A 17725-nucleotide genomic window follows, 5' to 3' on the forward strand; every position below is an offset into this window, starting at 1 on the left:
CTACAACACCAGATGGCTAGAAAGTTAGCTTTCACGTGCATTCTGTTTCCATTATTAAAATATGCTGACACCTGCGATCACAAAACATTACTACAAACCAACACCTTCTGCCTTCCCCATTAACTCCCCGATCATACTTTCTACGCTGCTACAGAGCATCTTCACAGGGAGTACAAGTAACCCATGTAGGCCCCACATACCTTCCTGTGCTGCTCATCCTCTCCGGCCGATGAATCCGCCTGGTCAGGCGACGTGAGAACAGTGGCTGTGGAAGCTGCCTGTACCGTCTCAGCAGCCGCCGCCGGAGGAGGAGACACTGGCACACCGGCAGGTACAGTGACAGGGGCAGCAGCAGCGGCAGGCACAGGACTTAGCCTCATCGGGGGAGTGGGAGTCCGTGCAGGTGCCTCGGGAGCCACAGCTGCTGCCACACTGGGATGGGCTGCTGGCTGCTGCACAAGGCCAGAGAAGGAACTCAGTCCAAACTAAGCCTGAAGCAGCAAGAGCAGAACCTTGCAGCTACACGTACTACAAGCTGTTTTACACAACCTTGAGGACACAGTCTGCCCGCTTCTGCCATTTTTTTTTCTTGAGTCTATCAAAAGCTGCTTTTTTTTTTTAAATTGGCAAACACCAAGCTGTGGCACTGACAAGCATCAGCCAGATTATAGACACTGCCAGGCGAATGGATGCCTTTACCATATTCTTCTAACCAACTCTTGTCAGCTGCGCCCACGTGAACCCATAAACTTCCCAACCTCAACAGCCCAACTAACTTTCTGCCATGCTTCTAGAAAGCACTAGAAGCATGGCAGTCAAGCCTTGGCAAAGTGGGAACTTTAAACATGAAATTACTTGTGACCTATAAAAAACAAAATGTGCTCTGTGGCACAAGTTGAATGTATGTAGGCAGACAGAACAAAGGACCAATGCGAGCAAGCATTTCAAATATCTGCATTCCTACTGTGAAGTGACACTTTGGAAGTATTCTCGCCGAGTGCTTTCATGCCAGCATGCGCAAACGCAACGAAAACTGAGCAAAGCATCAACAGCGCTAACTGCATAGCAACAATGCCAATTTTCTAACAAGGCCCATGCCACCAAGAAAGTGCAGCAGATCCAGTTTGTGGAAGCAACGCACACAAAATCAACAGGGTAGTAACAATGCACGAGAAAAAATTACTGCATATCGTACATTAGCAGCGCACTACTTGCATAGCAACAATGCCAATTTTTTAACGCTACAGATCCAGTTCGTGGGAGCAACGCACACAAGTCCGACAGGGTAGTAACAATGCACGAGAATAAATCACTGCATATTGTTTGCCAAAGCTACTTTTAACTAGCACAACCACTGTAATACATAAAAGGCTCCACAATGCAAATATTGGGAAATTGTGCATGCACCAAAATGCAAAGCTCTACAATGCTACACAGCTTGCACTTCATGCTAGCATATTTTCAATGGCACTCCCATTAACAAGACCAGATGCTAACACATGCTGACCAACAGCCATGGCGTCTCACCTCTTCCCTGTCAACGAAGGCGTCCATGTCACCACCTTCCTTGCTCTCCCCCTTTTTGTTCCACTCTTTCTTCTTTTTCTTGGCTGACCTCCTGCCTTCCTTCCCTGCACCACAAGAGAGGACATCCAAATTGTGAATCATTGTTGAACTGTTTACGAAATTCCTTCTTTAAAGTGAGCCACACGATGACTATTGGCTTTGAAATATGTACTTTGAAATATCATGAAATACCATGAAGGCTGAAAGTGCGAAACAAAAACAAAAACAACACTTCAAATGCCTTTGAGAAATTAAAGGCCACATGCCCAATATAGTTATACAGTGTTCATGCTGGTTTTCAGCAAGGACATTCAAGGACTCCCAAAGACCCACAAATATTTTTTTTTTTCAAGGACTTAAAAACAGCATTTTATTAAGAAAAAAAAAAACATTTTTTACATCACCCATATCTAACATTGTTGCACGCAACTTGTCACACAAGACCAAGGAAGTGTTGGGGTAAAAAAAAAATGTAAAAAGATGAACCTTTCTTGAGGGCCATTTTTACCAACAGAGTTGCTAGTAAGAGTACAGTGGCTATAATAATAGGGGACGATCCAGAGGGCGCTCATGCAACTTACATGTCCACTCACTGGTGTCTGCTCTCTGTGCAGTTCCATTTCTATTTTTCGACTTTTCTATTTTTACATGGCATTTTTATTTATTTGCAGCTATCTAATGAAGGCACAAGGAACCCTTTAAGTACTCGCTAAATGTAGCAAGGCATGGCAGAATAAAGCTATAGGAAGCAATACTTTTCTAAACATTGCATGTATATCCGTGCTTAGCCCAGGTAAACCATCGCTGATTTTTTTTTTTTTCATTGTGAATTTTGTTTTCCGAATAGCTAGGTGAGCAGCTTAAGAATTACAACATGGGGATAAAGTTGTAATTTTGTTTCCGGAATTGCTGTATGCTTCGCTGCAGATTTTGCCTAGGCTGTTCAATTTGGCTGTTTTTCTTTCTGTGAGCCAAGAAGAAACTCTTCTGTTGGAAAAGACAATTTCATTCCATTATTGATCATGCACTGAAGCAATTACCACCATTTGTTTTTTTTTGTTTCAGTCCAGCAGTATTTTTTAAATAATAAGGAAAAACCCAAGGAATCGAGATGCTTGCAGGCTATGCTTCAATGAAACTCTAGAGCTGCGCACATTTCGTGTTCACGTTCGATGCTGTCAAGCAAGATATGTGAACACTTCAACAAAACCTCTGCCTCTGAACACAGGCACATATATATTAACTAGGTCAGAATGCAAGGCTGTCGCCAGGGTTCTTCAGTAGTTTGTAGTGTCTAGCTGTTACATAAAGAATAGCACGCTCCTCAATCGGCGCTATGTTCAGTGATACCCCACTGATCTCACAAACCTTATGATGTATCAGAAAGTCCTCTCTATGCGTGCATGCATGGGATTAAAAGCAAGTCGATCTATGCTCAGAACTGGCCATCGCATCATCAGACTACTCACATGGCAGTGACTGTAGGCCCCAATTGATCGTTATACATCTTCACTTTTATGGCAGTGCTGGTACAATGGGCACAGCCTCACCTTATTATTTTCCTTGAAACAGTTTTTGACATGTATTGCGGCACCATCAGAAAAAAGGCCGTGACCTTGCCGTACAGAAGGACCGCCCAAGATCGTTCTATCAATTAGCATTTGCAGTTGTGCCGTAAATAACGTGCTAAAGCTGATGTTACAGTACATATTTTCCAAAGCAGCTCACAAATGGCAGTGTTGCACCTTTCAATTATTTCGGCACACAGAACAACTCTTCATAGCACGATTTGTATCCGCTTTTGTAAAGAGGTACAAAACAATGATTTTGTCGCCAGCTCATCATACACCTTAAGGCAGAATATGCAGCAAAACACAACGCAAGGCACCCACATCACACGCGCACTCCAGCGTTCAAGCACATATTTCACACCCCGACCCGACTGCTTCAAAGCTCCCCATAGGCGCCGCTTGGTAGCCACTGAGAGCGGTAACTGCGTTTCTGGCCGCAGCCACACCTCAGATCTGTCTTGCTTCCGCAAGCTATGTCACTGAAGGCATCATGGAATTGACACCTAGTTGTACCAACCCAAGACCTTTCTTTCATTTAACTGCGGCTGCAGTTTTAGTGTGAAACATGCTAGGCCTAGCAACAACTACGGCAGCCAAGCAGCCACATAGTCAAGTCTCCTGAAGTGCCTGCAAGCGGCATCATTTCGAAAAGACTGGCACCTGAACCAGGATGCTCAGTTTTTGCTTGAATGCAGTACGTAAACATTCTAAAACAAAGCAGTGCTCAATCACTACAGCACGCATAGAGGAAACTTTCCTGCGTGGCAGCACAAAAGTCTGCGATGCCGACGTCCCCATCATTTCGCTGTTCTTACGGTGGACAGAAAATTCTATGGAATCGCATTAGGTGAAGCTTACGCTGATCTTGAGGAGAGACGCACGCGATTGCTTTGTGCTGGCAAACCGCTTGGTTGCTACTGTATACGCTCCCTACGCTTAGGGTGCACCAGGTGCAGTGCCCGAACCGCGTTCGCATCGAGTCTCCTTTCCCTTCAAGCCCAAGCCTTGCTTGTGGAGATTACCGAGCTACAGTAGTGTGTGGCGTCAAGCGGAGACTGAGACTTCGCTTCGCAACACACTTCCCGAGGGGACAGCGATAAAAGTCGCGGCAGAGGTGTTCCAGTAATCTCCAACAAGACGACTTGCAAAACAAGAAAGGATACTAGTGTTTTTCCGTGGCCATCTCCCTCGCCACACTAGAATTCAAGGACCCCACAAAAATTTGTGAACTCTCAAGGCCCTTGAAAACACTTTTTCCAAATTCACAAGCACCCGCAGGAACTCTATTTGTATCACATAGATATGCATGCACAGTAAGTGCAATAAAATTCTCATTAATTACTACTGCCAATGTGGTCCATGTAACATGGCAGCTGGGAGGAGTTATACAGTGGAAAAAATAATCCTTGTTTCAGTTAGATGAAGCAGCTCCAAAGGCCCAATTTTTTCCAGTGTTACTGTGCCATCATCTTGGCCTGACATAGTTGTTGGTACCTGTTTTGAGGCCTGACTAAATGAATTGTCAACCAAGCAAAATGATTGACTCAAAAATGAGAGAGGCCCTTACACACTCAAACCTGTTTCCACTATCTAGCATCAGAATATCGGAATCATGTAAACTCGGGGTGCATTAGCTGAAATGGCATAGGGAGCCCTCGCTTCAAAGGTCTCGAGACTTCACAACACCTCGGGCCAACCCGGCATTTACGCTCTACTGCTACCACTCTCCAAGGAAAATCATCTGCAAAAACTAGGTATTATACATGCGCCAGTTTCATCTGTGCCTCACTAAAGCTGTGTCGCAAAAAAAAGTTCTCGCACGGGTTTGAAACCCAGTCGCAGAAAACAAATCAGCTTTCCTGTCCCAGGTGCGAGAGCACTGTGCTATCGCAGAAGCCGATCATGACTTGTGTAAAACTGCAACACTGCCGCACTGTTCAGCGAGCATCATCTTCATTAAGTTCCATCTGTGCCGCTCATTCATTTAACTCGGGTAAATGCGCCATACACATACGCCATCTGGGCGAATGCGGGCAAGGTCTGCGAACATAGTGTCAGGAAAATCCACCAGGCACTATGACAAAAACAGTCGACGTGGCATAGAGGAAACCACTTTCACTAAGGAGAAAGACCACCACAGCCATACCAAGACCACCAAACAACGAGAAGCCAGACTAGCCAGCTGCCGAGAAGCTTACCAAGTACGAAACCATGCCAAGTTCTAAGCCAGTGTCATTCAACATTTTTTTTCTTTAAAAAAAAAAAAAATCTATACGCATGTATAACTGGCATTTTATGTCAAGGGCTTACTGCTGCTTTAAAAAAAAAAAAAAAGAGGTCTATAAGTATGTATAACTTGCACGTCATGTCAGTGGCCTTGCTGTAGCGGCAGCATGATAATGGACCCTTTGGCTACCCTCACATTTTTAGGCGCATATAACCAGGTATGCTTTTGCACAGGCTGGTTGCGTTTTCTTTCATATTGACAAAATGGTACCCATGGCGATACATGTGCTTGCACAACACAAAAGCAAACATGATCCACATGATAGGGAAATGTACGCACTAAGAAAACAATTCACAGACAATTAGGAATGAAGAAACATGGGAGGCTCTCATGTCAAGCTCGGACCCAGATAAGCAAAAAGAGGCCATCAATCAACCCCAGGCAGTACCACACCATAAGAGATCCTGGCAGACGCCTAGCCATGGAGATGAAACCACCCCTCAAATTACATAAAAAAAGCTTTCTTTCTCTCTCTCTCTCTCTCTCTCCATAGAAGTGCCTCCTCTTCTGAGAGTGAAGCACTTTCATGGGGAACCAATATGGTGAAGAGGGAATGTGGACCCCTTATGATGCACTGAAAAAAGGAAAGTGCCTGGGTCACCCTGTGACCCTGAATGAAAGCTTACTAAGAACAATACCCCATATTCACTTAACTAATGAGCGGATAGAACCTGTCAGCAGCCCAAGACAACGAAGTGTTTCTTAGCTGCCTGAACTAAAAGAGCACTCAAGCTTTCTGGATGCTTAAGCACATTTCTCAGAAACAATTTCTCCACAGTGGTGTGGCAGTAGATAATCAGCCTATCGACGTATCACTGCCTGCGGCATGCTGGCAAACTTCCCTCTTATCCTCCACACTTATTCACAATAAAGCTTTATCAGCTTCAGCCTTTCCTCAACTCACCCCTTTCCAAAGCATTGTTTTTCACTGTGTGCTGGCAGGTTGCAGAAGCTCAAAGTAAAAGAACTTGCTAGTGTCTACTGCAACACAATCAGGACTTGATTATCGTTTTGACATTACCATGCTGACGGCAATCTAAGGTGCAAGCTAAATTTGTTATGGAGTGCCCAGTAGAGGTTGTTTTGATTGAAAACTAAGTTTCAGTCCCCTATTACCACTGCGGTTGCAGTGATGTTACACCAACATCCATACTGAGACCAAGTGACATGCCGACTGCAGGAGATGGTGGCCCATGCACGTGTGCACGCATATCACAAGATTTCAGGAGCTAAGTAAGGACGTAGCAAGTAGCTGTGCAAGTAGTGTGTATACACATACAATCACACTGACCCCCACTTATTGGCGTGAATAATACAATGGTGTGTTTATATGCAAGTGCTCCACCCTTTCTCACCATCACCAGGGGAAAAACTGGGAACTAGAAGGAAAAAACAGACACCAGTACAAAATTTTAAATTATCGAAAGGAAGGAATGATGTTGCCATTTAGTATAGAGCACAGGGGGTCTTCTCAGCCACGTAGTGGCGCTGAGTTAGCATTAGTAGAGGTCCTTCTCGTTAGAGATGGTGGGACAAAACATCTTTCCATCAAGAGGTTCAGAACACTGGGAGTGTACTACAAGCCGCTTGAAGTGGCTCAGAAGCAGACCCCCTGGGCTCTATCTACACTAGACAGACCATAAAAAAAAGGGAGGTCCGCTTTCGCTCTCCAATAGTAGCAATGTATGCCCCACATGGCAAAAGGCGAAAGCTACAGTGCACTGGCCCTTCATTCCCCCATTTCCATTCCGATGCGAGCGACCAGCTCACTTCGAAGACCACTTCTTGAGTAGCAAGTTCAAGGTCACGCCGTTCTGGCCCACCTAGAAGCAAAGACCACGAGAACTACACGCTGAACGCCACCGATACACGGTAGAATCGGCAAGCAGGCCGGTACGTTCCGCTCGCCGAAAACAATGCGACCAATTAAGGACCGCCTGCCAAAAATATCCGCGGAGCCACGCTAATGGCGCCAGAGGCGCTAAAGGGCCGTCTGCCACGCCATACAAGCGTATGCATCAGCACCAACCTACGCATATGCTTCGTTTATCTCCACTCCTCTTTGCGACTTGTGTTCTTCTAGCAGCACGGCCAGCAGAGAGGCTAACTCTCTCCATGACACCCGATCGCATTCCGTCCACTCTCGCCCAACCGCATTCCTTACCCTCGACCACCCTGATGAGGCTAAAGAGTAAGGAAAAAACGTGAAGAGAACAGCGCCTTCAGACAGTCATTTAAAAGCAAGAATTTTCCTCAGAAGTCCAATTAAGTTGACCAGACGAGAGGTATGCATACAAAGATAACGAAGTGGGGTGGGTGGATAAGTTCTCCTGCGGAGGGTCAACATGCACTCGTGTAATTGAGGGACGCAGATAGGCACTCGCCAACCCTTTGACGCCGTGGCGTCTTTCTGTACACGGCCGCGCCCCGACCTCCATCCCGCGGGACATCCAAGGCCCTCCTCCAGACCGGATACCGAGACGAGGGTTAACAGCAGCCGACCAGCACCGCCGGTGAAAAGTGGAGGCTAACCAAAAACGGCGCGGTGGATCCACGAAAAATCAAAACGCGTGAAAAAAAAAAAATTCCATCGGCAAATGCAGCTGAGACGGTGTCAGGTGCGGTCCCGCACAACTGACGACGATCGCAACAGCGATTGTCAAACCACGACACGTTCAAGTCGGGCGTTGACACATCGGAACAAAGAAATAAAAGTGAGCAGCGATTATGCAAGTTTCGCCGCAGCTTTACGCAACGTAACCACATATATACACGAAGAGAACGACCGGAGCAATGCGCTCACCTGGAAGGGGACCGTGCGAGCCGTTCATCGCCGCTCGGGCTGGCGGCGGTCGCAGACTCGCCATCATTGACTTGAAAGGGGACAGCAGAGCACAACCACGTGCTTCAGACGGACTCAAACGCCAGCAAAATGTACGACGAAGTTGGCCGTCCCAGTCTCCGCGAACGATCCGCGCGGAGAAGCGAACTTCTCAGTCAAGAGCGCCTTGTCGGCGGCGCTCAACGCACGCGTCAACAGCAGCGCGCACGGGCGGCGCCGGCGACAACAGCCATCGGCGGGGCGCCGGCGATCCCGGCGGTAGTCCTAGCGGCGGCTGCAAAGGCTGCAAGACGTTCCACCGCGACAGCGGCACAGTACATCGGGAGGCAGAGGGGCAGGCAGTATGACGCCGTCGACGCAGACTCGGGGCTTGCAGTCACTGGCGCAGACCGCCTCAGGCAGAGGCCCGATGTGTCTGTCCCATGCTGCCGGAGCACGCAACCAAAGTGACCTCGTGGCGCGCCGGCGTGGTCGCCGCGACGAACTACGTCGCCGCTGGGGCGACACGCGTTGTTCCTGATGGTCGTGGCCCGCCGCCGACACGCGACAACGGCATCATGGCGTCGAGGGCGCGCTTATCTTCTCCTTCGATGCGCAGTCAAGACAGCAGCGCAACACCAGAGACCGACGACCGAAATGCGCCGAGAGGCAGTCGCGGGCGCGAATACGCACGGGCAAACTCAAGGAAGGCAGTGAGCCGCCGATGAAGCCAACTGCAGCCGTCGCTTCGGACAGGCCGTGGAGAGGAGGCGACGGACGAGTCTTTCAGCAGAAGCGCCCCTTTCCTGTCCTCTCCACTGCCACCGCCCCTCCCCCCCCCCCCCTCCCTCTCCTCGAGACGACTCCTTCGGCGGCTGGGCCGACTGTGTCCGCGCCCGACGCACGCACACACTGCCGACAAATTTAGAAACCCGCAGCGAACAGGGCGAGCGCTGGCGCGGCATCCCAGACCAGGAAGGGAAACCCTCGAGCCGCCAGCCTCGAAAGAGGAGCGCGCAAAAAGAACAACGCCGTGTGGGCAGGCCGCGGCTGCAGTAACGCAACACGGCCGCAGTGAACGGCCCACACACAGACGCCGCAGCGTCGCCTTCGCGCTTTCCACTGTTGAATGTTCCAGAGGCAGACTCAAGACCGAAATCGCCGCTGACGTTGACCTGCCTTCACCGGGCGATCTCATAACCGAAGCGGTATCTCCGACATTCCGAGAGGCAACCGGTGCAAAAAGCCAGTAGCCACGGAGGTGGTGATAAACTCCGAAAATCATGAAAAAGAACCACGGTCTTGCGATTTCTCGACACCGATGAAAATAGATGTCCAGCATTATCTCACGCACGTGCCAGAAGAGGCAAAGCGCGAAAAACTACGAGACTCGAGCGCGCAGAGAACAATGCAGGCGGCGGCACATTGTAGAACAGCAGACAGCTGCTCTCAATCGCGTAACTCCCTCCCCACTTCCCGCCCTTCCTTCCCACCGGCGCACGCACCCACGAGGGCGACGTCACGCCGAAGACCGCCTACGCACGCAGGCAGTCGTGAACAGACAGACGGCGGCCCATTCATTTCTTCGCGGCCTTACGACGGGAACAGAAAAAATGGAGTGCCCATCTCGCACCGACCAGCGGCGTCACTACAAACATGTAGCGGGGCCACTCTGTGGCTCCCAAACTCCAATTAACCAATAAACGTTTCCACCACCACCACCACAACGGTTCACTGCGGTAACTGCGCAGTGCGAGGCTCACGAGGAGTCAAAGCAATGGTCCGTTCAATTCCCTTCATACGATGGGTAACCCCGAGAGACCATAAACATAACCTGAACAATAATAACAATGGCCTCAATAGCGCGCACCTCCGACTGCCCGCGCCGTCGTGCTCTCCATCTTAAACGCGGCAGCCGCTTTTCAGAAATTTTTGGTTAAGTGAGGTAAAACTGAACCATGCGAACGCTCTTCCGGTGCCGTTCGTAAATTGTCCCTCACTTAAAATTTGAAAACGTTAGCAAAGATAAGGACGATAGAACTTCGGGAACAAAAGGTTGGTTGGTTGATTTATGCTGTTTAATGTCCCAAAGCGACTCAGGCTATGAGAGACTTCGTAGTGGAGGACTCCGGAAATTTCGACCACCTGGGGTTCTTTAACGTGCACCGACATCGCAAAGCACACAGACACCCGACTCGGTCGAAAAGCGGCCTGGATTCGGTCCCGGGCACAGCCGTCGAGCGCCCTAACCACTCTAGCTGTGCGGAACCGTCCTTTTGTTTTCCCCCCGCTTCTTCCATCTAGCAACGGCCTGGGTGTGCTGCTTCGCGTAAACCCTATGCCAAACGCAACAAATGTCGGAAAAGAAATGCCAGCAGCGATTACGCCAGCCGTTGCAGCTCCTTGCACGTCTTCAGAGACTCGCTCTCCGTTGCATAATAACCGCCTCGTCCAAACCTTGCCCGCCAGCGAACGTTGTCGAAGGCGACATAACGCTACCGGTGATGAAAGGGAGGCCGGTAGCAGCGGCTGTACGCGGGTCCAGCCGGGCGGGACTGGAACGGTGGAGTTCCGGAAAGGTGTCGCAGAAACGACGCTCGGGAAAAGGAAAGAACAGGAGGGGAGGGGCTGCTTCTGCCGTCGGGAACCGAGGCTTCTCGAAACAACGCGAGCCAGCCAGCCAGGCTCGCAGCATCGCGTAACCCGCCGGTCCAAGGCCGGATAATATTAGTTCTCGCGGACGCGCGCGCGAGCGAGCACCTTGTCTTTCCCGGTTTCGTATCGCGGGCGGGAAGCCCGCGCCTTCTCCCAAGTGCGCGGGACCAACGAAGCAAACAGGGCGTCGGCGCAGCGAAACGAACGTCTTCGTAATCGGTTAACGCCGCACGAAACACGACCACGCGACCTTGTCTAACGAACGCCGAAATGTCGATATCGGTACTGTCGAAACCGATCTGAAGGGGGAACTGCGAAACCACGTGGCGTCGACGGGATATCTGCGTCAGTTCGGATATGGAGAGTTCGAATCGACACGATTACACTGCACATACGCCTGGAGGGGAAGCAAGGACTGCAGAGAAAGATAGCCTCGTGCTTCGTCAATACTGCGATTCTCGCAGAGGCCGCCGACACCAAAACTAGAGTACATATATCCTGGTTATTAATATAAACAGCGCGAACACGAAGACAAAGGACAAGATAAAAGAAAGCTACAGTACAAGCGCTGACTCACAACTATGCCTAAGCTTGGAGTAAAGGGCTTAGGCATAGTTGTGAGTCAGCGCTTGTACTGTGGCTTTCATTTATCTTGTCCTTTGTCTTCGTGTTCGCGCTTGGAGTAAAGGGCTTAGGCATAGTTGTGAGTCAGCGCTTGTACTGTGGCTTTCTTTTATCTTGTCCTTTGTCTTCGTGTTCGCGCTGTTTATATTAATGATGAATAAGTACCAACTCGCCCAACAAAGTATCTCGATATATGCTGGTGTCACTGCGACAATTGAGCTGTCCGTGGAAGGGCACCGGGCCAAGGGGGAACTGCGAAACCACATGACGCCGACGGGACATCTGCGCCAGTTCGGATAGAGCCAGTTCGAATCGACACGATTCCACTGCACATACGAGTGGCGGGGAAGCAAGGACGGCAGAGAAAAATAGCCTCGTGCTTCGTCAGTAGTGCGATTCTCGCAGAGGCCGCTGACACGAAAACTAGAGTAAAACTAGAGTACAGATATGCTGGTATCAATCACTGCGACAATTGAGCTGTTCGTGGAATTCCGCGATGAGGTCACCGGGCTTCGCTTTCACGCAGCGAAGGCTGCGAGTGCGCCGTAGTGGCTTGCTACAAGATTAGCTCGGACCTGACAATGGCGATCCCATCAGACGCCTGATGGGATCACGCTCCGAAATTGGAGAGTATTAAAACACAGGAACCATACCGCTTAGGGGAATAGCGTGGAGCGAGTGCGCATGCTCAGAAATTGAACTTTTTCCAGTAGCGCGCCCCATTTGCGGCCGCCAGGCGATGTACAGTCTTTTCCAAAAAGCAATCAGGATGCGTGTTCAGTTTCTCAGACGCGTGTAGCGTAAAATTCGTACCACTACTGAAGCTGTATATCTGTACTGCAGATGTGATGTTAGGAAGATAGTGAGAGACCGGAAAGCGTGGCGTAACATGGTCCATAGGGTCACGAAGAGTCGGACACGACTGAAATGACCAAACTAACGGCGAGTTCCTGTCCTCACTTCTTAACAAGCTCTTATCCTCAAGGAATCAATGCCAGCTTTAGAATACAAGCGAGAAGCAAAGCATGCAGCCTGGTTATTTTTGGTACAGACGGTACATTTGACGGGACGGATTACATAGAAATTGTGTAGAAATTCGTCCACAATAGTGACGCGGGCTTATTTCCCAAGCAATCTCTTGAGAGTTCCTTGGACGGCCAGAAGATCAAATCAGTCGATATTGTCGACCATAAACCCAGACTGCTCATTGGAGGGTCAAATTCTAAAGTTAAAGCTCAGCTACTTTGGTCATCTGATGAGAAGAGAGGAGTCGATGGAGAAAGATTTGATGTTGGGAAAGGTTGAGGGTCACCGAAGAAGGGGTAGGCAGCGAACGCGGTGGTTAGATGACATCCTCGAGGCACTGCAGATGAAGTTATGTGATGTTAGGAAGATAGTGAGAGACCGGAAAGCGTGGCGTGATATGGTCCATAGGGTCACGAAGAGTCTGACACGACTGACCGACTGAACTGATTTGAGTACAGGGCTGGTCTCGCCTAGCCTGTGCAGAGACGCGCGAGTCATCTCTGGACACACCGTGACAAACACCCTCCACCCGCCTGTTAAAGGAGTATAGATACTTTTTGAATTCGTGTTTTGTCGTCTTTAATGATGCGTAAGACATTACTGTATATGGATAGCCTTATGATATTTGCCTACGGCCGCTGAATAATTTATAACCGAATTTCTTTTCTCACCAGTTTCGGCTTTAAGAGTCGAGCGATGGCTGTGACGTCAAAGTCATGGTCACGTGAGGGATAAATAAAACAGCGATATAATCATTTCTGCGTCGTTTTAATTCATCGTAACACTAACGCCAGCCTGTCAGGAATTAGGACAGGAATTACAAAAGGTGAAGAGTCGGCTATTACATCGCTGTTTTTTCATGCCGCGCGTGGCCAATTCTTGATTGTGACGTCACAGCCATATCTTGGGTGCTTAAACCAAAACCGAAACTGGCGAGAAAAGAAAATTGAATATTACTTAGAGGCCGTAGGCAAAAACGGTGTGGTGATCCATATACCGGAATGTCTTACGCGCCATTAACAACAAACAGAATTTGGTGTCTATAGCCCTTCAACCCGCGACAACAGCTCGCGTCTTCTCGCTTGAGGTGAGCAGGGGTTTTTGTTGTGTGTTTGGTTTTACGGTGCGTGCCTAAGCTAAATCTATCGAAAGGGGTTAAATTTTACTTATTTAGCTTGGAATGTATACGGTTGCAGTAAAATCCTTGCTAGGAGCTCCAAGCTGTTCTGTGAGCTTCATTGCTGGGAAAACCAAACGCTAATGACTTATGGACTCCCGTCGTAATCCAGGCACGCACTATCGTCCCATGTCGTGGCGGTTGCAAAAAGCGCGCGCATGTCTTCAGCACCACGTTTACAATGGTATCAACGCGCACAATAAAGCCAAGGTAAAGCAGTTTGACGTCCTGAAGCTCGAAAACCGAGACGTCGGAAAAGAGAAATGCCAGCACATTCGCTGCCTAACCTAACCATAGGAAGATAGAGCGGAAAGATCCACCTGTGCTGCCTTCCAGGTGCGATGCACCTGCACGCGTTGCCTACCCCTGCGCTGGTTCTCTGCCTAACCTAACCATAGGGAGATAGAGCGGAAAGATCCACCTGTGCTGCCTTCCAGGTACGATGCACCTGCATGCGTTGCCTCCCACTGCGCTGCACAGAACTACTATCGTTCGCGGTCGGGCAACTAGTGTGGCGTAAACCCCTGGGGAGAGGAGGAGCGGCAGGCCTTGTTCAGTCTAGGTGGCTTTGGTGCATTCCGAAGCCCCAGAGGATGCTAGCACTGCACGTAATTATTGCACAGGAGCTTGTCGCGTTGATGAAGCTAGGGACGTCGTTTCGTGGAAAAGCACGTGCAGCGAACTTTCCCCCCATTTTCGTACGACATCCCAGCGAAAATGGAGACCGAGGAGGCTTCGCACATGCGCAGCAGCGCTACTTAAAAAACGTCCATTGCCGCAATCAGTTTTCCCGGAGGGAGGGTAATGGCTTGAGTGTAAAGGAAGAGCATGTAGAATAGCCCCCACATACTGCCACTACACCCACATTTCCTGCAGACTGAGGCGAAATTACAAAAGGATATTCCCCACCAAAATTTGTTCCAGGTAGCGGGGTTGGGTTCTAGGTTGCACAGCCGGCTGCTTCTATGCAGTAAAAAGCTTTCAAAATAAAAAGCTCCAAAACTGCCTAAATTTCACAGAACCAGCTTACCATCGAGCGAGGCACAAAAAAAAAAAAAAAAAAAGACTTCCGGTTTTGAGGATGTTTACTCTCCAATTCACATCTAACCATTCCAATCCTTACAAGGCTTCTAAAGAACTTTCTTGGAGAGGGGACACCATACCGCTGTTCAGAAGAAAAAAAAAAGGAAAAGATCCTAACCATCTCTGACCGCCACAATGCCCGATTCCTTACCTCCCCCTTCCTGGTATCATCCAAAAGGATGACAAAAAATAATTCAACCTCTGGTGCCCAAGTGCATGTCATCCCCAAAAACGCATTTCCATTCTGTATGTAGCTAGATTGACGCGAGTTGGGTTCCTTTGTGTACAGAAAGGTCGGAAACGCAGAGGAAGAGTGCAGAGTGCCAGTCAAGCCTTTCCTTTTCAAACCTCCCTCTTTCAATGCAATTACCAACTCCTATTCTCGGAAAGGACTCTGTAGGAACGACCCGTGAAACATTTTCCAGGGCCAGATATGCCTTCTCCCCTGCCTGAAAGAATAAGCTAGCTCCCCTCAGCTCAGCTAGCTCAGCTTTGCACATTGTCCATTGTACAAAGCATGGCCGGACATTGCGCGGATACATGTGACTACAAGACTGACTTCTGGGGAACCATTTGACAGGATTTGGTGCTCGTGTGAGACTGGCTTATAGCATAAAGGGTTAAATTTTAACTGCTCCTTGGAACCCTGCTTCTCTGCAGGGCAAAAACCCCTTTACCATGGCAGTCAAACCTGTTTTGGGGGCAGAAGTTGGGTGCAGCGCAGAATACTTCCATGTCCAGCCTGATGTCATGCACAAACCTGTTGAGTAGAGGGGCACTCACAAACGGAAGGGTTCTTAATCCCATAACTGCGACAACAAGAAGAGGGGTGCGGGAAATGGACGTGGCCATTATTGCCACAATAGACGTCTCCTGCACTGCACCTAATTTCTGCCCCCAAAACAGATTTTGCTCTGCAGAGAAGCTGACTTCTAGGTTTCTGCGACCCACCTATTATGCTCCAGGGTAGGCGACCAAGTGGAGAATTGAGGGCCTCATGGCCACAAAAGATAAGCTGGAACCCTCAGGTAGTTGCATATCAAAGGAAATTAGTAATTTTTAGAACCTCAACAAGCAAGCCCTATCACGGCCGCCGAAGGTTGTCCCTGCGTATGGCAAATTTTTGCGGCTTCTCGGGGCATTCTGGCGCAGCGTGGCGCCAATTTAACAAATTTCACGCTTATGGCGCAGAAATGTGCAGCTGTATCAAAATGGTGCAATTGGCGCAGCCCATCCAAAATTTTACGTGTGGTGGTCCCGCAACCTCCATAGGTGGCCCTCACTACTGGATATGCAGCGCTGTTGTTCGTATCAATTTTCTCGCGATTATTTTTAAACAATTATTTCGAGCCACGTGCCTTCTTCGTGTAGCTATCTCCACTCGCAAGCATGTAAGCGCAAGAAATTTATGCGCGTGTCGACGTACAGGAGGTGGAAGTATAAAGCTCGGCTAGTTAGCAATAGACTCATATTTTGCGAGCGACAGCGCTGCTCCTACCCGCCCTAACGTAACAAGCACGCCTTCGAGTCGCACGATAGGTGCGCCGCGACAGGTGCGCCGAAGCAATCACGCAAAGGGGTTATGCCTGCGCGACAAGCAATAGCCGCATGCGATGCTGAACAGCAACGCAGCAACGGTTGGGCACACTTCCGGGGACGCTGCTGCTGCTGCTGGGTGCGTTGCAATCGGTGGCGACAGCGTGAGGCGGCCGACAAAGGCCTACCAAACCAGGTGGCGGCGTGGTTTGGGTCACGCTAGCGAGCGCTAGGAGCAACGACCCACGGCATACGCCGCAGATCTGCACGCCCCCAGGAGGTAAACCCCTGGGATGTGTCGAGCGCGTGTTAAGGCGACGCAATCAGGCGCCGACGACCCATACGAGGAACAAGACGAAACCTCGCAGCAGCAGGTCGACAGTGAGCAGAGAACCACGGCAGAACTGAGAAAAAAAAAAAAAAAAAAAAAAGGCAATATAACCCGCAACACCCATTTCGTGTCCCCACTTCAAATGAACGTTACGTCAGTAGAATAGAACGCCTCACCTCGAGCTACCGCGGGAACCTGGTGCGCACGGTATTTTTTTTACAACCTTTACTCGTGGAACTTCACTCAGTCTGGGACGTAGAAAACGGGCGTCTAGCCGCACCAGCCATGTTTGGAGGGGAGCAAGCTGCCTCGCCATGAAAGAGTTCCTACACACTTTGTTAGAAGGCATAAAATGGGCGTAGGCGTACAAAAATTGTGCCTAGTGGGGACTGCAGTTAGGCAGGGGAAGGTACAACGCTATTCGACGTCGGTTTTGTACAGGTGTAGCAGGTGGCGCTAAGCACCTCTCAGCCGACTTCCTCCTCTCAATCCAGCCCTGCCTGGCGCATTAATACGATGCGCTTTCCTAGCGCATTACCCGTTTACATAAATGCGACAACTAGCGCGTCGAATCGCACCCGGTTCCTAGCGCGTCGCGTTCAGGTAAACAGAGGTAACGCGCCAGGAAAGCGCATTGCATTAATGCGCCAGACCGGGCTGGATTGAGAGGGGTAAGTCGACCTTTTCCGTGCATGTAAACCCGATCGCATCGCCTTAAGGACAAGATGGCGGCGCCCGGCGAAGTGGCGGCCGCGCTCCACTGTGTCTCGGGTATATTGTAAACGAATGGTGAACGAAGCTTTTTATTTGTCAGAACATGCCCGCACCACACAATTTTGGCGGAAAGACACCTCTACTTTTAAGATAGCTGCTGCTGGAATCGGACAGCTGTTAGGCTTAGCGAGTAAGCGTTGTATGGGCGCCATGGGGACCGCCAGACAGCACGGAATATTCAAACAGCTTGGGGTTGGATAAATAAAGGCGATGAAGTATTTAATTCTGCTTGATATGCAATTTTTATTACAGCTTTCCTCTTACTCCACATAAA

The 17725-nt window shown here is 49.5% G+C and overlaps 1 protein-coding gene across 15 annotated transcripts in view; it reads right to left on the reverse strand.

Moving 5' to 3' along the window:
- LOC146196490 (eukaryotic translation initiation factor 4 gamma 3-like) overlaps positions 1-17725 on the reverse strand; it is a 111758-nt gene that overhangs the window by 18093 nt on the left and 75940 nt on the right. For 14 of the 15 annotated variants that reach the window (XM_084598244.1, XM_084598242.1, XM_084598243.1 and 11 more), the window contains exons 10-11: positions 1528-1631; positions 201-452 (exon numbers count right to left, since the gene is read on the reverse strand). In XM_084598244.1, coding sequence (XP_084454370.1) covers positions 201-452; positions 1528-1631 — 356 coding nt within the window. The remainder of the gene's footprint in view (positions 1-200; positions 453-1527; positions 1632-17725) is intronic. The other variant, XM_084598233.1, reaches the window with a different exon arrangement.

Source organism: Amblyomma maculatum, chromosome 3 (genome assembly GCF_055883805.1).
Source record: "Amblyomma maculatum isolate TAMU_Amacu chromosome 3, ASM5588380v1, whole genome shotgun sequence".
Classification (NCBI taxonomy): Eukaryota; Metazoa; Arthropoda; class Arachnida; order Ixodida; family Ixodidae; genus Amblyomma; species Amblyomma maculatum.